Source organism: Equus asinus, chromosome 3 (assembly GCF_041296235.1).
Source record: "Equus asinus isolate D_3611 breed Donkey chromosome 3, EquAss-T2T_v2, whole genome shotgun sequence".
Classification (NCBI taxonomy): domain Eukaryota; kingdom Metazoa; phylum Chordata; class Mammalia; order Perissodactyla; family Equidae; genus Equus; species Equus asinus.
Genome location: NC_091792.1, coordinates 148,050,568 through 148,077,944, shown reverse-complemented (window position 1 = coordinate 148,077,944; position 27,377 = coordinate 148,050,568). Strand labels below are relative to the sequence as shown.

The following is a 27,377-nucleotide window of genomic DNA, read 5'->3' as shown; positions in this document are numbered from 1 at the left end:
AGAGAAAAAGCTCCTTGACATTGGTCTTGGAAATGATTTTTTTGGATATGATACCAAAAACACAGGCAACAAAATAAAAATAAACATGTGGTAGGATTACATTAAAATAAAAAGCTTCTGCATGGAAAAGAAAATAATCAACAAAATGAAAAGGCAACCAATGGAAAATATTTGCAAATCATGTATCTGATAAGGGGTTAATATCCAAAATATATAAAGAACTCACACAACTCAAGAGCAAAAAACAATCTGACTAAAAAATGGGCAGAGGAACTGAATAAACATTTTTCCAAAAAAGACATCCAAAAGGTCAAAAGGTACATGAAAAGGTGCTCAATATCACTAATCAGGGAAATGCAAATAAAAACCACAATGGGATATCACCTCACACCTGTTGGGATGGCTGTCATCAAAAAACACAAGAAATAACAAGTGTTGACAAGGACGTGAAGAAAAGGGAACTCTCATGCATTGCTGGTGGGAACTTAAATTGGTGTAGCCACTATGGTAAACACTATAAAGGTTCCTCAAAAAGTTAAATAGAGAACTACCAGCAATTCCACTTCTGGGTATATAACCAAAGTAGATGAAATTGCTATCTCAAAGAGATATATGCACCTGCATGTTTACTGCAGCATTATTTACAATAGCCAAGACACAAATAATTTAAGTGTTCACGGATGAATGAGTGGATAAAGACATGATACATATAGACAATGGAATATTATTCGGCCATGAGAAAGAAGGAAATCCTGCCATTTCTAACAACACAGATGAATCTAGAAGACATTATAAGTGTAATTAGTCAGACAGAAAAAGACAAACGCAGTATGATCTCACTTTTATGTGGAATCTAAAAGAAAAAGCCAAACTTATAGAAACAGAGAGTAGAACAGAATGGTGGTTACCAGGGGCTGGAGGGTAGTGGAGATGGGGAGATGCTAGTCAAAGAGCATAAGATGAATAAGCCCTGGGGAGCTAATGTACAGCATGGTGACTCTAGTTAGTAATATTGTGTTGTGTACTTGAAATTTGCTAGGAGAGCAGATTTTAAGCTTTCTCATCACACAAAAAAAGGTAACTATGTGAGGTGACAGATGTATTCATTAACCTGATTGTGGTAATCACCACACAAAGTAAACATATGTCAAATCATCACAATGTATACTTTAAATATATACAATTTTATTTGTCAATTATACCTCAATAAAGCTGGAGGAAAAGAAGAATCACTGCCTCAATTTAAAGCTCCATCTAATCAAACCTAGCTTTAGACTAGATTACACCCATTGCTACATGCTTTATATTATATGATACCCTGTATTATTCCCTTTGGAGCACTTATCACAATTCTAATTGATCATGTAATTTTTTTAATGTCTCTTTCCAACTAATCAATTATTCATTTAACAAATATTTGCATGTCTACCAGGTGTTCTAGAAGCTGGGGATATACTGGTAAGTAAGAACAGACAAGAGTTCTGCCCTAACTTAAACTGGGGGAACGGGAGTGATGGGGGAAAAAATCACATAAATAAATCTTTATTTGATATTTTTATTTCACAAATGCCACAAAATTTTCTAAGCTTCAAGAAGAAAGGGACCATGTCATCTTGCTTGTTATGCTAGCCCTAGTGTCTGGCCCATGTATGGCACTCAAACACTTGTTGAATAAATGAGGAAAAATTTCACTGAGACCAAAGACATTCAGTCTCAAAACAACTTTTAGAACACAGCCTAATTTGTAAGTTAAAAACTGCCTGTTATTAATAATTATCTTTCTTCACATCAAGTATCTTTCTGAAATTCACAGCCATTTATCTATTTGCATCCTACCCTGTTCTAAGAAGAAAGACCCAGATTTGTGTCTTGCTTAGTTTAGAGCTTTTTCTATTTCTTAGAATCTAAGCAACCACTGCCTCTTTCTTAAGAGTTTCTTACTTGCTATTCTGTTCCTTCTGTAAGCATATGGCAGACATATTTTCTACTATGACTTAAGAATTGTGGTGCCTTTATTAATAAAGGTGTCTCTATTACAAGGTCCTTAAATCTCCCTAATCCCCAAACTCCTCACGACAAAGAAATGTCCAGCTCAAAAACGTCAATAGTGCCAAGGTTGGTTCAAAACTCAGCATTAAGGAAACTGGGTCAACATATGTGAATAGATACCAAAAGAGAAAACCCAACAGAATACCTTAATTATCCACCTCTTTCTCTAATTTACACTTACGCAACAAATGGAAACCAAACTAGTCATAAGGAATTACTGAGGAATAGACACGTGCACAAGATAAATTGCTGCCCTGTTTAAGACTTAAACACAGCTGATTTGATATCAGAATAATTATTTCACCATATTAAAACACTTCTTATTCATTGTTGGGGAAATTTTTCTCATCCTCTCCTTAAGAGCTATTAGCATTCCCTGATTTTTATATCTAAAATGAGTCTGTTTTGCCCTCTCATAAAATATAGAATGATCATGGATATGGAGTTAAGATCCACGCTGCAGTACCAGATTTGCTGTCATACCAGCTATGTGATCTTGGACAAATGAAACAACAACTTTGAACTACTAATTAATTCTTCTATAAGATCTGGAATATTATCAACACTTCATACATTGAAGATTTAATTATTGCATTCAAACATTTAATAAAACACATATATTCCAGAAGCAATTAATTTACATGGAATTTCTTAGTAAACTGTAAAGCAATACAAATGCTAAATGTTATCAGAAACTAGAAACATACAATTCAGGTATGTGAACTAGATTTTACTCCTACCTGAGTACACAGGCACAAATTCAGGAAACACATTCTGATCAGGCTGTGTCCATAATATTTCTCTTTATCTTTTAATAAGTTTGTAAGTTAGTCTTATCAAGTTATAATACCAGAATTTCACACCTGATAGCACTGATAAGGCCTCATTTTAAGCAAACCTAATAGGTCAAACAACTAACTTTATATGCAAATGAAGACAAAATATGGGGTAATAATATGTTTTAGGAAGAAACATAATAATTTAAATAGAAAGTTTGTTAAGCATTTAAAATAATCAGAAAAACTCGAGTAACTTCTATGAAAGGTACCTAGTACATAAAGTATATCTGATTCTTTCATTGAAATAACTTGCAGAAAGTACACTATGAATGTATTATAGAAGAATGACAGTGGGAGAAAAATATAAACCTCCAAGATGGAGGAAAGGGACTAGGACCGGAAAATGATAGATGAGAATTTCAATTTCATCTGTCATGTTTTATTTCCTAAGACGGAGGGCACTTGGATATATTTTATATAACTGTGTAAATATTTTGGAGGTCTGATATAGTTCATAAATTGAAAAAAGTTTTTTAATTCCAAACAGTAAATTTGTTACCTTAAAGATTCACCTCTATCGAACATCATTATCATTCTCAGCAGTACAGAAAATGTGGAGTTTACTGGAATATCTCTCTGATTACCAAGGTTCTTATAATGGATATTGGAATCATTGTTCTAATCAACTTTCACCATTTAAAAGAGAAGACTATAGTAATTCTGCTTAAAACTCATCCAAGGGTCTCTACTGCTAAAAGGATGAATTATAAATGTTCTAAGATAGCACACACAGCCTTCCTTGATGTAGCTCGTGCCTGTTCTCCAACCTTATTGTATATCACTCCATCATGAACTATATGCCACTTATAAGAAACAACTCACCCATTGTTTACACATCTGAGCTTTTGCACATGTTGTCTATCTGAAATGCCCTTTCCCTATCTCTGTTCACCTGTCAAGTGTCCTCTCTTCCAAACTAAACTAAAATATTTTCTTCCAGCTTTACAACTAGCTGAGTAAATTAACCATATTAAGCAGCAGTTTTTTCATGTGTGAAATACACAGACCTGTTATACAAGTACCGTCTAAATCGTACCACAAAGACTTTTCCGATGTCATTTGTCACAATTCATTGTGACCAGCACCACATTCTCCAACTTATGTTCACATCCTAATTTGACACATTTCTTTTCTTTTCTTTTCTTTTTCAGTTGAGGAAAGACAGCTAGAGTGGCTAGTGTGTTTAGCTCCTTGACAACAGAGACAACATTATTACCTTTGTATTGTCCCCAAGATCTGACATAGTGTTCACCTAATAAACGTAGTTGAATTTCATGGCTAATAGAAGATTTGGCTGAAGGGAGAGAGGGACCATCTAGACTTACAATGATTTTTCAGTAAAGAGGTAGGAGAGCTTTTAAATAAAACAAACATGACTAATATAAAAATAAGAATTTGTGGCAAATGACATGCTTTAGAGAAGACTAAAAGTCTTCAAATATTCAAAAAACATGTTTGTTAAACTCCTAATAAACATCTGCCTTAAGGTCATAGTTTAGCGTGGAAGAAAGACAAAGCAGCAGACAAGATCAATAAACATTACATAAATGCCTGAAATAAGCAATAGAGAGCTAAAGTCTAAGAGAAAGTGGGAGAAATAAGATGGTAGAACGTATACTACCATCACTATTTAACTGGGGACAGGGACAGTGTTAGTAATGGGCATAGTGGTTAAAACAAATATGAAAATTTTAATTTTGGAGAAGAAAAATTCAAGATGAAAAAGGCTAAAAATGAAAAAGAAAACACTCTTCCAAATTAAAGAAATAATACTCAAGTACATATTAAGTACAAGATAAGTAACTTACAAAAGAAACCAGTTTTTAAGGTACAAAAGCACAATATACTACAAACCCTGGCTTATCTCAAGTGGCTTAACTCTCCCTGCATTCAGTGACTTAATTATGTAAGAAGACAGTTTTTAAAGCCACAAGGGGATGGGGGCAGGGACGGAGAGTCTATGTTCCTTAAAATTTCAACTTACTTTTGATACAGTTTCTCATTCATAAAATTCCTGTCTTTTGGCTATTTCCAAACCTCAAGACAAATAATATTAGTTCTCACAAATAAAGTTATTAGATGTGACATGATTTATAGAGAAAATGTCCAAAAATATCTTACACAATTGCTGTACGATAAAATGAAAGCACAGAAGGAACGACACAGATGCCTGAAAAATTAAAAAATTTTAATGTAACCTGATAATAATCCATTTTAAGGTAACTCTGCACATCTAACTGAAGAGAATAAAACAAAAGCCGAGAGTAACTAACTGTATCACCCAATTTCCATTAGATTTACGCTTATGTTTTATTTTTTAACAATGAAAAGGTAAATGTATTGAAAAAATTCATTCACTTAACAACTACTTAAGTACTCAGTGGGTACCAAGAAGAAAGGGAAGGAGAAAACATGGTTTTTCCTTTGTCCATAAACACACACACACAGACACACACACACCCTTTGATCTTGGTGGGAAATACAGCACAAAGGTTTATGATAGAGGAGAGAGTGATACCAGTACACACAGAAGGGTACCAAGTCCAAACTTGGAGAGGCTAAGAAGGACTTCCTGGAAAAAGTGAAGTCTAGTTAGCTAAAAAGGTTGAAATATAATCCAGGAGTTGAAACAAAATTAAAAATGTATAATGTATAAGAATGTTAAGTGCATTGTTTTAAATAACGTAAACTAGAAACAACTCCAAATCCTTCAAAACAAGAATAGATGAGTAAGTTACCACATATTTACAGATTAGAATATTAGAGAGCAATTAAAATGAATAAACTGTATCTACAGGCAACCACATGAATGAATCTCACAAAAATATTGAGTTAAAGAAGCTACACACAAAGGAATAAATTCTATGTAATTCCATTTAAACAAAGTTTCCCAAAATAGGCAAAAATAATCTCAGGCGTTAAGAAGTCAGAATACTATTCAAGTTTTGGGAGGAGGTATGAGGGAACTTCTGGGTTCTATTTCTTGATCTGGTGGTGGTTACAAGAGTATACTTACTTTATTCACCAAAGTATACATTTATGATCTGTATACTTTTCTCTATGTAGCTATACTTAAAAGTTTACAAAAAGAAGGAATAGCAGCTATTGGTAACCTAGAAGGAGAAAACAAATGTGCAAAAGGCCAGAGGCACTGTGCTTTAGAATTTGAAGAGTGCAGTGTAACTCCTCTGTAACGTGTTAACTACAATACTCAAAATTATTGTGAGGATTAAAGGACAGAATACGTGTAAAGCACATAGCTGGCACAAGCATTGATAGGTATTCACTAAATGTCAGCTGCTATTATTACTATACTACTATTACTGTGCTACTGATGCAGCTGCTTGATGGTAGTGCCCAAGGCAGAACAACAAACAAAGGTAAAGGCAGGACAGAGGTGGCAGGTTATGCCAGGCTTTCTAAGTCATATTATGAATTCAGACTTCATTCTAATGTTGGTGCAAACCACTGAAGATGTTTATACAGAAAGTAATATGATCACATTTGAGTTTAGGAAAATTATCCAAGGAAAGAAGATGTGAAGCTAAAAAAAAAAAAGAATTGTCAAGACTGTCAACAAATCTTGCAGAGACGTCCAGTTCAGAGAAAGAAGAAAAAAAGCACTGGTCTGAAAATCAAAATGTAACAACTTTTGAGAGAATAGCTGGCAACTTTGTAAGGGTTACACAATTAATAAGTGACACCTAGAATAAAAGGAACTCCAAATTCATAATTTACTACAAAATCTCTAATATTTTTTTTTATATAAGTGTAACTTTAAGCACACAAATGGCAAAAGGACAGTCTCTTCAACTACTCATTAAAATTAAACTAAAAATACTAAATATTTCACAGAAGTCTCCTGGAATCATAACAATTGTTATTACTAAAGACAAATCATGCACATGTGTGTATCTCTATATATCTGGATATCTATAGCTACATATCTCTCCATATTTCTCTACCTAAATCTCCTAAAATTCAGAGTTTCTAAGCCATAAATTAATTTGGTGTGGATTTTTAATAAACACCCAAGACGTAAGTACCAAATTATCATGACCATTGACAAATATTACAACCCTTACATGAAAACATTTTTAGTAAGTTGTTATTTCAACAACAAAGTAAGATGAATGCTCTGAGGGATTCTGACACATTAGCTATATCACTGTTAATTCAGTGGTTCTCCAAGATTAAAAAACAATGAACTGCTCTTCAGCATATGCAATGAGTCTATCAATAAACAGTACCTTTGGTTGGCTTGATGAATATAAAATGTCAGATAGATCCAAATATAAGCAGCAACAGTTTCTTATTGGTTTTAGGGCTATTCAAAATGCAGAGCATAAAGAAGGAAGGGAAGGAGAGAGGGGAAGGAGAGCTGGAGAAAGAAAAAGAGAAAGAATCAAAAAAGGGAAGAGTAAGTTTCTGGGGTCTAGAACTCAACTTTTTTGACTCTTAACCAAACCACATACAACCAAAAATAGTTTATATTAGGCTTTAAAACAAGCAGTAAGACGTCACAAATGTCATGATATTTTTCAAAACTCTGGCATAAATCTACAACTACAGCAACAAAATGTATAATCTGGGTTTATTCATATTAGAACATGGAAAGGATTACAGCATTCAGACAAGCAACATATCAAATGTTTTGTTCTGATTAAAAATTAGGCCAGAATTGGTAATATTGTTAAAGCTGGACACAGAAATATGGAGATTTATTATGCTTTCTTCTACTCTTAGACATACTTAAAATTTCCCAAGATTTTTACAAACTACGCCTAAATTTTCAAATACTCTCCTTGGAAAGCTACTTTTGACTTCCCCAAAGAAAGAGTAATCAGGGTTTGGGTACAGTTGGTATAAAACAGAGAACTGCACAACAGTAAATTCACTGAATGGAATGTGGAAAGTGGCATTCCTGTAAACCTCTCCACTTAAAAGCAAGCTAAAAAAATGCCAGTTGAATCCCCCAAAAATAACAGAACAAGGGTATTAGACAGAATTAGGACAACATGTATATTTTTAAAAACCACCATTCACAATCTAGCCTCAAGGCAATGTTTACACTCCCATGGTTTCTGCCACATCGCAACTTGCAGGGATGTTATAAATAATCCTCCAAAAAATAGAATATATCATACTTCCATGCTTTTGTCTCTGATACAAAAGGAAGTCACTGTTGGGTTGAGAGTAGAGCAAATACTTCATCAGAATATTGTTTGCAGCAGAGAGTAAACTAAAGAAGAATCAGAGCAGAAGAGGGGAAACCATTAAGAATTTCTGCAGTAGTCCAGGCAAAGAAGTAAGGTTGACTTAGACTGGAGTGGAAATGGAGGGAAAAGGATGGACTTAAGATATATTTAGAAGCATAATCAATACTAATTGGTGGACTGGGTATAGGAAAGGAGAAGGACTGGGTATAGGAAAGGAGAAGGATAAGCAAAAGATGAATTCCAGGTCTCTGACTTGTGAAACTAGGATACTGAGATGAAGAACATCAGAAAAGCAGATTTGATATTTGGTAGAGGGAGATCAAGAGTTCAGTTTTAGAAACATTATGTTTAGGATACCTGAAAGAGGTAGTAAGTGGAGAGAGATCAAGTAAATCAAATATTGAGACAGGCTAATAACTGGGAGAAAATGAAGGGCAACGAAGTGTTTTAGGTCTTGTTTAAAGATGGAATCATTATATGTCAAAGCTATGGGGTCTAAAACCTAAAGAACCACATTACATTCACTCTACCAACTTCAACACAATTAGTAAAAACAGACTAGAGGTAGTCCTTCCACGTTACTTATATTAATTATAAAATTACTCACATACCAAACAAAAAATACAACATAAAATCACTCCGTCTATCTAGGCTAAATTTTCCTGACATAATAAGGGATCAAATTTTGGGGGAAAAAGTAAAGCAACAAAACACCAAACACACACGATAATAATCAAAGTCCAAAGCCACCCAGGACCTTCAAATGTTAAGAATACAAGAATGCAAAGGCGCCACATCATTCCTGTAGCAGAAGTAAGAGCCTTTGAACTACAAAAGCTCAGAATTTATATGAGTAGATCTGAATTCCACTCTATGACTGGTTTCCTTAGAGGTCTTGCTGTACATACTCCTGTAACAAGTGGCTTAGGGCAAACTAGCACACTCTAATGTGTTGATCCTAAATACTGATGAGCCCATACACTGACTCTGCTACCTCAAATATGAAAATATGCTGCTCTATTTCCTATCCTGGACAATGGTCCCACAACTCAATCAGGCCCCCTAAAAAGAGGCCTGGAAATGATTCTCTATCCTTCTTCCTTTTTCTGTATGCCCACAGCTCATCAACAACTACAATCTGTTGACTACAAGGCCTTATATCTTTTGAATTCTTTTCCTCTCCTCCATTTCTACTATACTCTTATTTCAGACCCTCATAATTTCTTGGTTGGGCTATCTTGACATCCCCCTGATTGATTTGCCTGTCCTGAGATCTCCTATTATTCTACTGGCAGAGTAATCTTATAAAACCACAAATTAAACTATGTCACTCTCATGCTTAAAACCCTTCAATGATTTTCCACTACCTATAAGACGAGTTACTTAACTTCCTTCTCTATAAAGTGAACATGATAAAAATAGTTCCCATTTATATGACTGTTGTGAAAATCAAAAGAATTCTAGGGTAAGCACTTAAGGCCTAATCCACAGTAAAATAAAATAATTAAAAATAATGATAATTACTATCATATTCTGCTTAGGAGTTCCTCTGTGATTCAGCTTCTATTTCTCTTTTCTCATGTCCCACAATCATCCTATGACTGTTCCTGGACCCATACAAGGAAACCTGATTACTCTTCTCCTTTATACCACAAGTTTAATATTGTATATGTTTCTATTATAGCATTTATCATACTCCATAGGAAGACAGACTTGTCTTCCCTACAAGACTGTGCTCCATAAAGACAATCTACTGCATCTGAGACCTCTAGCACAATGTCTGGCCCATAAATACTTACTGAAAAAAGGTATGAAGGAGAAAAGAAATGCACGAAAGGATTTTAGCAGATGGCCATGTTTCCTTCAACACTAAAAATCCTATTATTTTGGATATAAAATAAGTAATTTTAGAATAGTTCTAAAGAATGAGAGGGTCAGCAAAATGAGGGACAGAGAATGAAAGGATCCTTGGTTTCAGATTGATGAGAAGAGTGAAGATAAGTTAGTTAAGTAAGGTAACTTAGTAAGGTAAGTTACCTAAGTAAGTCAATATGTACTCTTAGGGAAATTCTACCCCATTTATGAGTTATACCTATGCCAGAATGGAAATATTAAAAGATGAAGTAATAACACAAAGGATAAAAAACAGGTAATGATTAATCGGATGCCATAATATTAGGGTGTAAAAAAATATATAAATTTTACTATGGCACTATTTTCTTTTACTCTAAATGTGTATAGAGGAACAAACGCAAAGGACAGTTAAAAATGAAAGAATAAATTGTCATTACTAATTTTCTATTTGATCATTTACCATTCTTAGGAAAAGTTCAAAAGAGATGGAAATATGATGGCCATCACTCTTGGAATTGGGATAGAAGGTAACCTTATATCCAGACTAAAACTTAACATTGACAATCTATACTAGGGAAAATCCTTGCCCCACTAACTATGCTCTTCCCATGCCCATTCCCAATTATAAGACCAAGAAAGAAATTTGGGGATATTTTCCCCTGATTAACCATCTCAAGGAAACTCTTGACTCTGATATTTGCATTCAAACACAGAAGCCCCTGTTCCCTCTTATTCTGGGCCTGGGACAAAAGGCCAAGGAGATCCAAACCCAGAATACTTTTCCCTACTCCTGAAATTCAAGGTTCTGAAATAAAACAGAGAACTACCCTACTAAAGTTTTAGACGCAACTATCTGACCAGGAAGGATCAGACTTGCTCATCTTTTAACCAGGTTTGAGCAAGAGAGTAATATAGACCTGGATGTGAATTCTATCTTCATATTTCCTAGATGGAAAATAAGTTTCCTCATCTGTAAAATAAAGATAAAAATTGTACCATTTCACATGCAAAAATTAAATGTGACTAATACACATAAAAGATTAGCATAGTGTTTGACATGTAGTAAGCACTCAGTAGAATTAGCTATCATTATTTCAAAGGGCAATTCTTAGTGTTGAAAAATCTGTAAGACAATTATATATTACTATCTATGCAGTTTTAAGGGCTGAAAGTGATTAATTCAAGAGAATGTAATATTTAGAACAATGACATTGCTTTTAAATATTTACTTTTACTTTGTAACCATCTTAAATTTACAGAAAATGCTTTAAGTATGGTACAAACTTACTGTTCCAACCATTTAAGAGTAAACGGTCTGTAGGATGTCCCATCGCCCTTGAATTCTCTAATAAGTATTTGCTACAAAAGCATTCTCTTACAAATACAACCATTAAAATTAGGAAATTAACAGTGATACATTATGCTCACTGCTATTGGGGTGTCACTGCTCCTAGGCCCCTTCTAAGTAAACAGTATAGGGCATGTGTGTGTATGTATATACACACACACATTTTCTTCTATATTTCTATATCTATATAGAATGAAAACCATGAGTTCCCACCAATATCTCATTTCCAATGCAACACTACAGAGAGCATTCTAGTTTTCTCCAGGGCCATACCTGTAACTTCCTTCTCAGACAGTGAGAGGCCTGGCTCCTATTATCCTTAATATTTACTTATTTGACCAATCTCCCTGTATGTAACCAATCTCCCTTTGTGGCTGCTTCCCATTCCCCACATGGATGCTGTCCTCACCCCCCTTTGCCCCTACACCCCCAATGCCTTCTCCATGTGTATAACCTCCTCAGGTTCAGGCCTCTATTCCCTGTTCAGGCTCCTATTCCTCAGGCCTGGCACCCCTTCTACAAGAATATCCCAGAATATCATCCTCATCTTGCTCAGGCTCTAACACCCCATATTGAGCTGATTCTCCAGTAGGATGGGCCACCCTCAAGCTCTGACATCTTACAGAGGGATGCCTCCATGCAGAGACTCTATCCTCACCCCACCTGAACCTCAATACACCCAGACCAGGCTACCCATTCATTCGGATGTCTTTCTACCTCCACCCCACTCCCACCCCACCTCCAAGTAGATGCCCTCCTCACGCTCTTCACAGATTACGTACTGACCTTGCTCGGGCTCCAACACCTTGCATCAGCGTGCCCTCCTATGTAGATTGCTCTTCACTCCTCAAAACTCCATCAACCCACATGGGGACCCTCCTCACCTCTGTCAGGCTGTGACATCCGACTCCTCCAAGAGAACATGGCTCCCCCTCCCACAAAAGCCATCCAGTGTGGACATTTACCCTTGTTTGGTCCCACCTGATGGTTTTAGAACTGAATTGTTTAAAAAGGGAAGAGGAAAAGGACAAAGAAGAACAACTGATGACATTTTAAAGAAAGAGAAACCAACGAATAAACTGCATAAGCATCCATAGTCAGAGCTAATTAAAAGGATAATCTATTTGTCAAAGTATCTACTTTTTTCCACTTAAAGAAACAGTGCTCTGCTGTTTGATACTAACTTCTTTTTCTTTTTTTGTGAGGAAGATTAGCCCTGAGCTAATGTCTGCTGCCAATCTTCCTCTTTTTGCTTGAGGAAGATTGACCCTGAACTAACATCTGTGCCAATCTTCCTCTATTTTGTATATGGGACTCTGTCACAGCATGGTTTGATGAGCGCTGTGTAGGTCTGCACCTGGGATCTGAACCAGCAAACCCCAGGCCGCCAAAGTGCAGTGAGTGAACTTAACCACTATGCCACCAGTCCAGCCTCAATACTAATTTCTTCTAAATTTAAAAAGTCAACTGAAAACAGATAAAGAAGGAAGTCTCATCTTTCTTTTCTAGCTAAACATGCATTTTATTTAAGTATCTTACATAGACCTATAGAAAATCTAGTTCATTAAAAAAAAAAAACTACCATTTTGACAGTTCAAGAATGGCTGTTTCAAACACTAGAATTAAATATTTTTTTAAAATATCCAGAATATGTTTGTTTGACTTGTTTTCAGTATAACAATTGTATTGTTTCCTGTACACTTATCCTCAGATACAACTCTGCAAAAATTAGCCTCGATTGTTAGAGGAGTGACATCTTTTCCTTGCTCCTTCTTTCTACGAGGAAGAATGTTTCATAAGCACAATCTGAGCCTGTCTTCACCCCTCGGAAAGTGAAGTGACTGATCTGATTGGTGATTCTGGAAAGAACTGAGTAGACAAGAGCTCAGTTCTGCTCCTTTTCCCCTTGGGAGCGAGCTCTTAGGAGAACATACCTTCAGAGGGCTCATATTCTGCTCTGCTGCCCTAGTATGTCTATGACTGGGTCAATAAATTAGCTTATGCCAGATCACCTGACTCTCCCACCAAGTTACTCCTCTAACCTGGCCTCTGTCTGTAATAGAAGTGATATTCTGGCTTCCATTTTTGTCCTTGTTTTATTTTTCAAGTTGTTCAGAGCACAAGCAGAAAAGGAGGGTGCCATTTGAGAGCACTTCAGCAATCCAACATCTTAATTAATATATTAAAGTGGAGACTGCTCATTTTCCCAGTTTTTACTTAAAAGGGCTGCTTCAACTTGAGCTTCTTAAAACTATTACAAACAAAAAAAACCCTCAAACTGGAACCAACAGCAAATGTTCAAAATGAAAATAAGCTGGGGCTGGCCCCATGGCCGAGTGGTTAAGTTTGCGCGCTCCACTGCAGGCAGCCCAGTGTTTCGTTGGTTTGAATCCTGGGCGTGGACATGGCACTGCTCATCAAGCCACGCTGAGCCACGCTGAGGCAGCGTCCCACATGCCACAACCAGGAGGACCCACAACCAAGAATATACAACTATGTACCAGGGGGCTTTGGGGAGACAAAGCAAAAAAAAATAAAATCTTTTTAAAAAAAAAAAAAACAAAATGAAAATAAGCTGACTTATCTGGTCATGCTTATTACATATTAAAAAAAAAAAAACTTCAAAGGCTCATAATTTCCTCCTTATAGAGGCCATAATTTATACTTCCAGTCCCATTTTTCTACTATCACCCTATACTCCAATGACACAAGAGCGCTGAATATCTCATTATTTAGACTCTACATCTTTGTTTTTATACTATTCCTCTGCCTATTCCCTCCACCCTACTCTCCTGCTGATCATTTAACTCTGGGATCAGCAAACTCAGCCTGTAGGCCAAATCTGCCTATTTTTATGAATAATTTTTTATTGGAACACAGTTATACTTATTCATTTATATACTGCTTTTGCAGTACAACAGCAGAGTTGAGTAGCTGCAACAGAGACCATACGGCCCGCAAAGCCTAAGGTATTTACCATCCAGCCCTTTACAAAAAAAGTTTGCCAACCCCTGCTTTCACTCAATCCTTTGAAGCCCTAGTCACTTCAGATCCTTCAAATCAAAATCAATTGTTCCCTCATCTGTCTTTCCACTATATTATATCAACTCTAATACTTACATCCCTGATAATTGTGAGCTCTTTAAAGGCAAAGTCTAAATTCATTCCTAGTGTGGACAATAAAATTTTTTACCCAACCTACCGATCCTACCTCTCCCAACACTTTTCACCTTCTTGGGGGAAGTATTCTGCAAGAAGTTTATGCCTTTTTCTCTACCCCTTATTCAGTCTTCCCAAAGGAAAGAGGAATGACTAATATTGGCGACATCCTGATAGTTGTTCCTAGTGGGACGGATTAATGTTTTAAAGGTCGTTTTTCATGCATGGCCTAGCCTCTTGCTCACTCTGCCTAGATGGTCATACCTACCAATAAGCGAATGGCATGGTAAAGTCACTGGAGTAGAGCTTCCCTGTATCTTAAAAGAGGAGGTCTGCAGTTCCAAGTGCTCTGTCTTTGATAGGTTGCTAAGTTCAATTCAGGGAGATAGGGAGTAAAAAGTCAGATGTCTAATTTGGCCTCAGTTCTAAGCCAAGTTCTTCAATACAATCTACCCAAGGGATGTTAAGATTCCTTAAGGCATGGTTCTGAGTAGTCTATTCCTCTCTAGTTATACTATCCCTCACCCCTAGCTGATCTCATTCATTTCCATGGATTTAAATATCATCTTTATGCTGGTAATTCCCTAATTTATATCTTTATCACAGAAGCCATTACTATATAAGTATTAGCACCTTTCATAAAACAAAAAGTAGTGAGCAATTGAGGACAGATATTACCCTAGTCTGACAGATTTGCATCTGTGAAAGGTGAAATGACTTATGACGAAGGTTACAATGATAGAGGCTAAGAACAGAACTGTGTTCAATTCTTAGTCCTTTCTACCCTTTGTGAAGACTTAGTCCCTTGTCCCTAAATGGTTTACTATTTAAATATGAAGACTACTAGACAGAGTTACTTCCTACATATACACCTTCACGTACCCATCAGAAAAGAATTGGCCAATGTGAATTAATGGAGAAAAGTCAAACTTGTTTTTCAATAAATACTTTAGAAAAGACTGTAGGTTGCAACTGAATTTTAAAGGTGACTGAAGATGCAGGGCAGAAGATATGACTAACAAGATACTCAAGAATTTGAAGCAATGCGCACAAAAGAGAAATAAAAGCAGATGAAAATGATTGGGCTGTCTGAAGAAGAAAATAGACAAACAGGGACGAAGCAGTCTGGGAGACTATGATTAACTGAATATGGTTAGGAGCTCTTACTTGATGAAAAAAGACAAATGGGAGATACTATTGCTTTGTAAACTACAAAATCAAAGCAGCTACTGCAAACCATGATTTAATGTGGGTTACAAGTTAGACTGAATGACAGTAAAACCAGCAATGGAGATACTGATATAAACCAGAATCTTATCAGTTATCTGTCCAATTACTCCACCAGAAAAACTGAATCCATGAGATATTGTAAACAAAAAAAAAAAAGAAAAGTAATAACTTGGCAACAGATTAAGGTAAAGAAAAAAGAAAAACAAGAAGCAAATATAAGTAAGCAAGATAAGATTATTGCCAATTATGGGGAAACTATATGAAAAGAAAGGATATGAGATACAGAAAAGTGATTCCTCATTGTAAGTTTTGTTTTGTAGCAAACACAAAAACTCTCAAAACAAAATTTTTATTTAACTATAATTAAGAACAAAGTGTCATTCTTCAAATACAAATATAGCATTATCTGTTACCTTAATTTGTTTCCCTGTGGTGGCAGTAGCTTGGTCTGGACCTATTCACATTCTCTAATCTACATTCTGTGGTGAATAGAAACTTTTGAAAGAATTACTACTTCATGATAGATTCAGCCCCTAGGTATGGACTCTAACATTACACAGGTCCCCCAAATGCTGAACCTATGAACTTGGTGCTCTAACCAACTGTTATCCATTACCCATGAATGCTGGCCGTATATACCAAAAAGTTCCAAGGAATACTATCAAAAAAGAAAAAGGAACTCCACACACAAAAAATCTAAGATATTATAACTGAAAGCCTGGATTTACTGATAAGCAAGAAAAAATTGCATATCCAAAAATCTACATGGCTTTGTTGCTCCTCTCAGGACTGCACTGTGATAGAAGAACTGAAGACTAGGATTAGAACTAAGTCAGACAAGTCAGGGGAACATGAGGCACACATTACAGCAACTTATCACTGTGCACAGCCATGCAGGGAGGGTGCACACACACAGCCAGCCAAAGGAAGTAGCATGGAACAAAAAGACGGCACCATCTAGAAAGACAACTATGATATCCTCAGACCAGCCTGTAGCCATATCTAACATCTGCAAAAATACAAAATTCGCCCACTGCTTAGTCCCAAGAATGGCAGAATTTTACTCTTCCAAGTATAAAATAATCCTGGAGTACAAAGAATTTCAAATTTTACATGCAAAACTCATCAATATGCCTGTTTTACAGAGAAATCTGGACACATGTCTTAACCACCCAGCTACTCATTATCATCATAGATTCTATTTGCCTGACACATGTTATTAGGTAGTGCCACAGCTGACATCTTTTTAAACGGATAAAGAATTTGCTAGTGCTTGAAAAAGTAGTTGTACAGCCAAGGTTTGGGGGTAGTTGACCCATCCATACAAGGCCTCATCAAATCCACATTTCTAAGTAAACCTACTCATCTGGGACTTACCTGGCAATAGTAACAAGATGAGGCAGAAGTTAGTGGAAAGATAGAAGAGCAGGAGGGAAGAAGCAACCAGAAAGAAGTGTCAAGTTGATTACCTAGAATTTTATTTACCTGGACTATCCCATCTCTAAGTGTTAGAGCTCTATGAAGTGCTCCAATAACTTCCTCAGAGGTTAAAAATAGAGAAAGAGAAGATCCTCTGACACTGATACTGCTCATTATAAACAGGGCAGGTAGTTTGGAAGAAAGTCCACTTTACAAACACCTGCAGAGTGCAGAGCTCTAAGACAGAGACATGATAACCAGGAAGAGTAAAAGAGAGAGTAGGTACCAACAAAGAGTAGCTTCAAGATGATCTAGTATGATACATATTTTTAAAATTGAATTTAAATTAATTTCTTGTATTCAGTTACTACAAAGCCAAAAGATTCCTCAGACTGTTAGGAAGGCATCAAATGTCTTTTGATCTCCTCATGTATAAAACGCCAGGATTAGGCTAAGTGAAATATCGTGATTTTAAATCTCTATGAATTCATTCCCTAGAATACAGACCATTCAAGTCCTTAATCTTTTGTCTAACATCTCATGATGTCTCTATTATTCATCAGCATTACTACAAGAAGGAATATACTGGCAAAAACGTAAAGCTCAAAGCTTCTAATAATCTATGTATATCAATCATGGCTAACATTTATGGAATGCTTTCTATATGGCAGACACATATTAACATATCAACACAATTAATTCTCAAACTACCTTATTATCTCCAATTTACAGATAGGAAACTGAAGTACAGAGAGGTTAAGTAACTTGTCCACACTAGTAAGTGGTAATGCTAAGATTCAAATGCAGGCAGTCTAGCTTCAGAGCCTATATTCTTATTTGCTGTATTATTCTATCCAAATAAAAGATTTGGGGAAACATAGTTTATTATCAACACATTTGAAATAAGTGGCACCATGGTTATGAAGAGTTGGCTGGAGCCAGAACACTACAGAACTGTGCTGTCCAACGCGGTAGCCACATGTAGCTATTACAGGCACCCGAAATGTGGCTAGTCCAAATTGAGATGTGCATATATATGTGAAATACCTGATTTCAAAGACTTAATATTAAAAAAAGAATGTAAACCTAATAATTTTATATGGATTAATGTTAAAATATTTTAAATATATTAGGCTAAATAAAATGTGCTTATTAGAAAATTTTAAATTACATATTCGGCTCCCATTATATTTCCACTGGACAAGTATGTAGGAAAGTTTATAGAAAGATTCTAATCAAATCTTCACCATTCTGTTTTACTGTTGCAACCTTAAGTGAATCAGTTAACTATTAGCTTCTGTATCAGAAAAATAGGGTTTAAGAACAATAGTGAAACCTAGTGTTCAGATTTTGGTACCTAAATTTATTCTCCACTAAAAAGAACGAAGGGCTCCTTGGAGGGATGGCTGATGTCAGGGCTGGGACAAGTAAAGTACAAGATGAACCTGGAATATCTGGCAGGAAGGAAGTGCTCAAAATATCATGGGGTGGGAGAGTTTGAGGAGAGGTGTGATTTGTCAAAAAACACTGGAACTAGCTTGATGAGGATCCCATTGACCAAACCTGGGACAATTTGGGAATCAAAATAATGATAGTAATGGATTTAACCATTGAACAAAATAAGAATCCATCAGTTCATACTGATAGAAATAACTGAATAAATAAATAAATAATGGGGAGATGGGAAAGAGTGCTTTATGACAGAATACCAACTACTAATTATAGAGGGAACAATGAAGTTAGAGAATCACAAATGGATGTTAAGACTTGTGAGTGAAATTTTGATGAGACTATGTAAATATCCTGTTCCTCAAAGTATCCTCCCATAAATTACACATTAATTACAAAAGGATAAATAATAACCGTCAGGGAGAAATAAGGAGAATATCACTTTAACCATATTTTCAAAGCTAACATCACCAACATTGGAATAAACCAACATCACGAACCTCAAGATATGACATACTAAGAAGAACAGAAGATCTCTTCAGAGGTATTCCTGCCAAAAATGCATAACCAATCTAATCATGAGAAAACAACAGGCAAATTCAAATGGAGGGACAGTCTACAAAATAACTGTCCTGTACTTTTCAAAAATGTCAAGGTCAAGAAATACAAGAAAGGGTGAAGAAGTGTTCTAGATTAAAAAGACACTAAACAGATATGACGACCAAATACAATGCATGATCCCGGCCTGGGGCAGGGGGAAAGCTTACAGACAAAATTTGAATATAGATTATAAATTAGATAATAATATTACGTCAATATTAAATCTCCTGCTTTTAATAATTACACTGTGGTTAGGTAAGACCATGTCCTTGGTTTTATGAAATATACACTGAAGGATTTAGAAGTAAAGAGGTATGATGTCTCCAAGTCACACTCAAACAGTTCAGAAATAAAACATACACACACACACACTCACACACAGATGGATATAAGGCAAGAACGATAAAGCAAATGAGGAAAATTTAATACAACTGGTGAATATGGGTAAGCGTATACAGGAAGTCCTTGCACTATTCTTCAAAAAACGTGGCCTATCTCTGAGATCAAATATCCTAATAGACCGTACAAGACTTGATAATGTTTAAAAATATACTAATGCATTTCTTTTATCCTATACTTTGTTTTAAATTTTATGACTTATCAGATACTAATTGTATTATATATTCCATAAGATCAGGACTATATGTGTTTTGTTCAATATCATACTGAGTACTAGGATACTATTTACAATATCCAATAAACACTCAAACATTTGTTAGATGAGCATACTCAAAATTATAGGATAGTAGAGAATGATTATTAAAAAAATCAAATTATAAAAAGCACCACATTGTAAATAAAGCTATTAATTGGGACACAGAGCTTATAGGACAACTCTTCAATTAAATTATTAAAAAGGAAAACCAAAAATAAATCACAGAGTAGTCACAAATCTAATCTAAAGAGATGAGTTCCACAAATAGAGAAAGGTAAACATCATTTTTCATATCAAGAGTTAAAAATCTTAGCTAACTACCAGCAGTCACGACAACTAAAATCAACTTTTTTCCCCATAAAATTAGAGTATTATATATGAGTAATAAAAAAATGAATCAGATTACTTTAAAGACTTAGGCTAAGAACTGAGATTTAAAACTTCTCTACTGGCTCAGTACCAATTTGCTGTATGACCCTGAGACATTGCTTACAATTTCCATATCTCATTTTTAAATAAGACTTTTGGATCACTTTCTTCCTCAAAGATAGAAAGCATAGTATTTCACAAAAATGATTTCAAGCAATAAGCAATACAGAAATATATATACACATATATATTCACACACATGCATTCATGCAAAGAAAAAAGAACATGGCTTTTTTGTAAATATGTTTACAAAGTAAAGTATTGAGTGTAAGCACATTAACCACAAAAGGCAACTTCACAAACTACATTTTACATACTAACTACACAAACTACCACAAACTACATTTAATCCCAATTCACACTGAAGGTGCTTCACATACAGGATACTGGAAAAAGCCAATCAACAAGTGTATATCCTGTTTAAAGAGTTTTATTGTTTATTTAAAAATAACAATGACAAAAACAAAATATGAGATGGGTCTTACTAGGACTCTTGACTAGGACTGGGACTGTGGGAAACAATTCTTAAATACAGTTAGAGCCCAGGAAAAAAATTCCCTTTCAAATACAGTATAATTATATATTTAAAACATAATGTAGAGATTGCATATTAGACACACAGTATTTATTCAATTTTCAACGTCTCCCGATCCTACCTGAGTATACAAGTAGGAACGGCAGAAAGATATTCTAATTCCCTTTTTCCATCAAATCCAATTAATTTTGTCTTTAAAATCTATTTTTGAAAAGCACATATATTTTTGTGATACAGAGCCATATTTAATGTATCTAAATAAGCAAGAAGATGAGAAAAAAAGAAGCCCAAATATTCTAAAACATAAACACTGACCAAAGAAACCGTCAAATCATTTTGTGCCTCGGCAAAACTTAACAGTAATATTGCGAATCAGCGTTACAATGCTGTCCTCCTGCCTGATTCTAACTGAATGAAATCAACAATTTCTAAACAGGTTGTCAGTGGAAGAGATCTTTACATAAGCAATTATAAAAACGGGTCCATTTTGTATTCAGGAAACACTAGCAACACAGCTTAAAATTTTATATGAAGAATACCGTAAGGCTTTTTTACACTTTTTTAAAGAACTAAAATCACTCATTAATACTTGACTAGAGCTGTTTCCCAGGAAGTTTCCCTAGACAAAACCAAAACATATTTTTTAAGGGTAAAACAGAAAAATGCTTAAATATAACTTAGATGCCCCTAATCAGAGCAATCTTCCTTCTCGTACGTTTTCCTATATCCATCGTATTCCGCAGTGCACATCTCTGAGCTGAAGTTGTACTAGTTTATCCTACTACGATCTCCTTTTCACTAGTGAAAAACAATAAAGATCTTACGGCGCTAACCAAACAAATCTGGGGGCGGGGGGAAGGGGCGCGAGGTGGCGCAAGAACAGATGGAAACAAGGTAAGAGTTGTTTTCTTAAGGCACTAAGGTTACTCCTCGACTCCAAACGCCAAGATTTAATCGCCAGTTGAGCAAGCTGTGCCACTTATCCACTCCTTAGACAATGCAACCTTCCTTTCTACCTCTTCCCCTACTCTCCTACCCATAACCCCCTTCCAAAACAAACAGGCACAACACACCCCATCCCAGAACCCGCGTTTTCCCTCCGGTGCCACTAAACCAACCTGCTGGATAACAGCTCCACGCGCACGTCTCACTCAGACAAAAAAGCGACGGCGGCAAGGTGGGGAGTTCCCACCACTCCTGCCACCCGGAGCAACGCGCAGAATGACAGCCCCGAGCCCAGAAGTTTGAAGCAAGATAATTCGGACCTGACCAACGGGGAAGACGGAATGGCAGGAGAGCGGGATGGGAGGTGGGGAGGACGATGTGCATGTGTGCGCTGGGAAGGGTCCATCACATGACAGTAAAAGAGGACCAGAGTCGTCGGGGCGTCCGCAAGGAGACGGGGGGGGAGGGTGCCGTCGCCATGGCAACACCCCCCCCATCCGTCCAGACTTCCAAAGAGGGAGGAAGAACTTCAAATCCCAACCGTCAGCGCTCAAGCGGCTCCCTCTTAAAGAGGTACACACAGCGCCGCCGCCGAGCGCGAGAGGGCAGAGTTGGGCGCCCCCGCCCCTCGGGCGACGCCCCCGCCGCCCCTCGCCCCCCGCAGGCTCACCCGCGGCCCCCGCCCGCGAGCGCCCGGGGGGTCGCCCGGGCCCGGGTCCCCGAGAACTCCGCCGCGTCGGCCGGCCCGGCCCCCGGCAGCGAGAAGGGGGTGTGTGTGCGCCCGGCGGGGGCGCGGACCAGCCCGCCTTCCTCCCGCCGGCCCTGCCCGCCGGCGCCCCTCCGCTCGGGCGCCGACCCGCCGGGCCGCTTCCTCCCTCCTGACAGAGTGGACGGCGGGCGGCGAGGGGCGCCGAGGAGTTTCGGGGAGCGCGCGAGCGAGCGGTTTCCCCGGGGGCTCGGCAAGCGGGTCCGAACTAACAGTTCCCCGGGAGCCCGGGAGCTGAGGAGGGGAAGGAGCGCGGACTGCGCCGGCGAGGAGCCCCCAGACAAAAGGCGAGCGCCGGAGCCGCCGCGCCGCCGCCGCTCCCATCTCGCTCGCCCATTGAACTGACCCGAACGGGAGATTCAACTAAACCTCTCAGCCCCAAACTCCTCGGGCTGCGGCAGCCGGCGCTGCGCCGAGCCGGGGCCCCGGCCCGTGTCTCTCTTACCTACACAGTGCATGAGACGGTGGCGCCAAGAGTCGAGTTCCCGCCGGAATCCTCTCCTCTCCGCCGCGCACCGAGGGCTCCGGCACTGAGCGGCGGCGGCAGCGGCGGCGGCAGCAGCGGCGGCGGCAGCGGCCATTCTCTCTCTTCCCTTGTCCATCTGCGTCCCGCGTCACGCGCCCTCATTTACATACGAGCGGCGCAGGCACGAGGCAGGGGAGCGAGCCCTCGGCGCGAGCCCCGGAGCGCGCGCCCCCCGGAGGGGGGTTGATTGACACGTGTCACTACCTTCCCTCTGCCCTTCCCTCCCCCTCCCACCGCTCCCTCAGGGAGAGGCGGGGAGGGAGCGAGAGGAGAAGGAAGCAACCTGCCGCTTCCGCTGACCCCGCCTCCCCATCCACTCCCCTCTCCCCCCTCCCTCCGGAGTTTACTCAAGCGAGCCATACTGCTCCCGCCGCCCGCGAAAACCCAGAGCGGGAGCGAGAGGCTCGGAGCCCGGCCAGGAACCGGCGTGCTAATGGAGCGGACTAGCAACGCCTCCCTTCTGCCTTCGCGACGCGACTCGGGACGCCCAGAGACTTCACTTCCCAGGCTTCGTTGCGTCGGGGTCTCGAAGTGGGACTTGCCGCCGCGGCGCGGTGCATGCCGGTCCTTGTAGTATAGCAGGGATGGGCACTCTTCAGTGCTCCTCAGACGCTTCGACTTGCAGACTGGCCTTTGACTTCTCTGCGCAGCGCTGCCTGTGGGTTTAGCCTCCAATTCCCTGCGCCCAGGAGTGTGCGTGGCCCGCGTTCCGACCTAGCTTTCCTAGGCTCCGCAATAGAAGGGCGGGGGAAGCCGCAAGAGTTGTCGGCCCCTTGCGGGTTCAGGCTGCGCTGTGTGCTTTAAGTGCTGGAAACTTTTGGGGGTCACGGTCATCTTGCCACTGCAGGGAAACAGCAAGCGGGTCATTCGGCTGCATCTGAAATAAACTGCCAAATATCCAGAGAGAGATCCGCAGTGATTGCAGTTTCCAGGGCGAAGAGATCTCGGAAAGTGAGAATATTTGTAAGGATTAGGGGAAAGATGCGGGGACTTTTTACCGGAAATTATTTACGGGAGATTGGGTGTGGCTGGGTGAAAACTTTAAAAGGGGAAACTTTATGCTTCGCAAAATGGAAACTGTTGGAGGACAGCGACCCATTGTGACTTCTGTACTGTGACATCTTGGACTTTCCTGACCCTAGTAGAGTGCGTGGCACTGGATTTAGCACTTTACAAATGTTATGGAATGAATTCTACGCTGTGATAGAGAAAATATTTCTTCTTTAGAGAGAGAGAAAGCTGTTCATTAGATATAAACTCCAGTGACGTTTTTACTTTTGCACCAGAGAAGTTGTGCGTCTGTTTCTGTATATGTGCACAGGGCCCAACCAAAGCTAAGACACTCAAAAGTTTGCTGAGAAGTACTGTGTATTACTGGAAATGTATGCACAAGTCTGTGAGAAATACGTTTTGATTCTTCTTGGAAACTCCTATGAATTCTGAGTTCAGTTCCGCCCTCCCTCTTTGTGTCTTATCCTTATTCACCTTCTTTTTTTTTTTTTTTCCCTACGAGAAAGTCTTTCGTTGCTTGTTGTTACCTCTCAATAGTGAAGATGTAGTTTTACATTTTCACAAATAAAAAAAAAGAAATTTGAAATTTCATAGTCACCTTTTCTAGAATGGTCAGAATTGGAGAAGAAAGTGAAATCACTAGTGAAGGTAGTTTGCGAATTTTCAGTGGATGGTCTCAGTTACTGATTCCAGTCATAATTGCTAAGATGACTAGCCTTTGTAGCTTTCCTGATCATGCTTCCAGGAATCTACATTAGTTAGGATGCGCTAGGTTATGGTGCAGTAACAAAAGATCCAAAAATTTTAGTGGCTTAAAGCAACAAAAAATTTTGTTTCCTGCTTATCTGCATGTTCTTCTCTGGTAGGAGGAGGCAGGGAGCTTCACTCCACATTCTCATCAAGCAATCAAATGGCTTAGGGAGGCTCACTCCAATCTCTGGAACTTCCCCACTTGCATGATAGGCAGAAGGAAGATGAATGGCAAGCTGGTTCCTCCTGAAAGTGATACAAGTCAATTCCACTCACATTTTATTGACAAAAGGAAATCATATGGGCATCCCCATCTTCAAGGGAGCAAGGAAGTATAATCCTACTATTTGCCCATAAGGAAGATAACCTGAGTTTACCGTGAACAGCACCAAAGATTACTGCAATCCATCCTTCTAGTCACCACTTTACAGTTCACAGTCCTTACACTACAAAATACATTCACTCCTATCACAAGTGAGACAATCCAAAAGTTCTGTTCAGTAATGGCATTAATCTCAAAGTCTAGCATCTCTGGGTGGTGCTTGGTACTCCCCTTATCAGAACAGAATAAAGCTGCTCTTGTTATAGAGACCTGAAAAGACAAAATATCTGTCCTCCCCACTTAAACACACACACACACTCAACATATGGTGGTGAGACAGGGAGAGAATAACCATGGTAAACATTCTTACTTGGGAAGAACAGGAGACACACAGGAACAGTTTTAGCAAATATTTTACCACAGCTAGCATGGATCGCCAACTTTCCAGCCTCCAACAACAGTTTCCTTGCTACCCCCCGCCAAGCTTCTAAGTCATAGCCACATATTTTAGTTTTTCTGTCATAACTGTCCTTCTAGGTACCAATTTCTGCATTAGTTAGAATGGGCTAGGTTATGCTCCAGTGACAGAAACCCAAAATCCTGGTGGTTTAATACAAAGATTTATTTCTTACTTAAACTACATATCCTCCAAAAGTTGATGTGGAGAGGGTGAAGCAGAGTGTTCCATGTCCACTCAGGGACCCGGGTTTACGTAGCCTCACTGTCAGGTAGCTCACCAGTCATCAGGACAAGAAAAAGATGTTAAATCACTGTCCAGCTCTTAAAGGCTTCTGCTAGAAGTGACATGTTTTCTTAGGTGGAGTGAATCATATGGCCATGCCTAACTTCAAAGGAGTGATGTATCAGAGTGCTTTGCAGGCATAACAAACCACCTCAAAATGTAATAGCTTAAAACACCAACTATTAGTTTAGCTCATGATTCTGTGGAATGGCAACTTGTGTTAGGCTCAGCTGGATAGTTCTACTGGCTTGGGCTAGACTCACTCCGGTGTTTGTGATTAGTTGCCTGTCAGAGTCAGCTCTGTTTCTGAGGGTGAGCCGACTGTCAGTGGGACAACAGAGCAATCAAGCTGGGTGTCGTTCACCATCAAAATTCTAGCTCTTGCTTGTTCACATGGTGACAGTTACAGGGTCTCAAGAGCCACAGAGAGCAAGCACCAATGCACAAGCACCTCTTAAGCTTCAGCTTGGGTCATAATTGCTCCAGTTCCAATGGCTAAAGCAAGTCACATGGCCAAACCCAAAACCAATGTGGGGAAGTAGATTTTACCTCTTAAAAGGAAGAGCTGCAAGTCACATTGTAAAGGACTGTAGACAGAGGAAACGAAATAATTTGTGGCCACTTTTGCAGTCTACTGAAGATAGGAAAGTGTACCATGTTCCCCCAAAAAAGGGAGAATAGAAATATTAATGCAGAACTAGTGAATATTATATCTCTAGAATTTCTAGAAGGGGAAGATCATGGGCAGATATAATGAAATATACAAATAAAGTTATTTTTGGAACTCACCTTGACTTACAAGAGCAAAGAATTTTCCATGGCAAGTATCACAGACTATATTATATTAATCCAATAACTTGACTTTAGCATAAGCTCAATGAACATAGAGATAGGAGTCTAGCTGATTCATCCTTGTATTCTCAGCATCTAGTGCTGTTCCAGGCACTTAGTTGGTGCCTAATATTTATTTATTGACTTGACAAATGGTTAGGATATGTTTATAAAGCCAAGGATAGAAAGAGGGTCATATCCAAGATTGTCTCCTACACTGAAAATCTAGTTACCCATTAAGGAATTTTAATATAATGACAGATACATGCTATGAAAATGTTAATGTTCTTTGGAAAGATGTTTGTGTTCTGCTATCTATTTCCTATACATATTGTATCATTTATTTATTGCTGTGTAACCAACCAATCCATAACTTAGTGGCTTAAAAGAATAACCATTTGTTATTGCTGCAAAGTCTACAGGTCAGATGGGCACTTCTGGTGATTTGGCAAGGCTCTGCTGATCCTGCCTGGGATTGCTAATGCTGGAAGCTCCATGATGTAGGATGGGTTCACTCTCGTCTGGAGTTAGGCTCGCTGTTTGCTGGGGTAATGGGAATGATTGAGTGCTGTGTCTCATGTGTCTCATGATCCAGAAGCTAGCTAGAGCTTCTTTACACAGTGGCAGCATGTCAAGCACAACAAGAGGGTAAGCACTAATGTGCAAGTGCTCTTCAAGCCTTTGCTTACGTTCTGTTTG

The 27,377-nt window shown here is 38.6% G+C and overlaps 1 protein-coding gene across 25 annotated transcripts in view; it reads right to left on the bottom strand.

Moving 5' to 3' along the window:
- The window catches only part of LCORL (ligand dependent nuclear receptor corepressor like), a 150,065-nt gene extending 126,558 nt beyond the window's left edge, over positions 1-23,507 (bottom strand). For 2 of the 25 annotated variants that reach the window (XR_011502300.1, XM_044767778.2), the window contains exon 1: positions 22,942-23,244. Coding sequence is in view for 9 of the 25 variants with exons in the window: in XM_044767778.2 (XP_044623713.2) it covers positions 22,942-23,098 (157 nt within the window). In the remaining 16 variants the exon portion in view is untranslated. Of the gene's footprint in view, positions 1-21,903; positions 22,232-22,941 lie in introns of those variants that run through there. The other 23 variants (XM_070506143.1, XM_070506144.1, XM_070506151.1 and 20 more) reach the window with 21 other exon arrangements.
- Between the last annotated feature and the right edge of the window lie 3,870 nt (positions 23,508-27,377).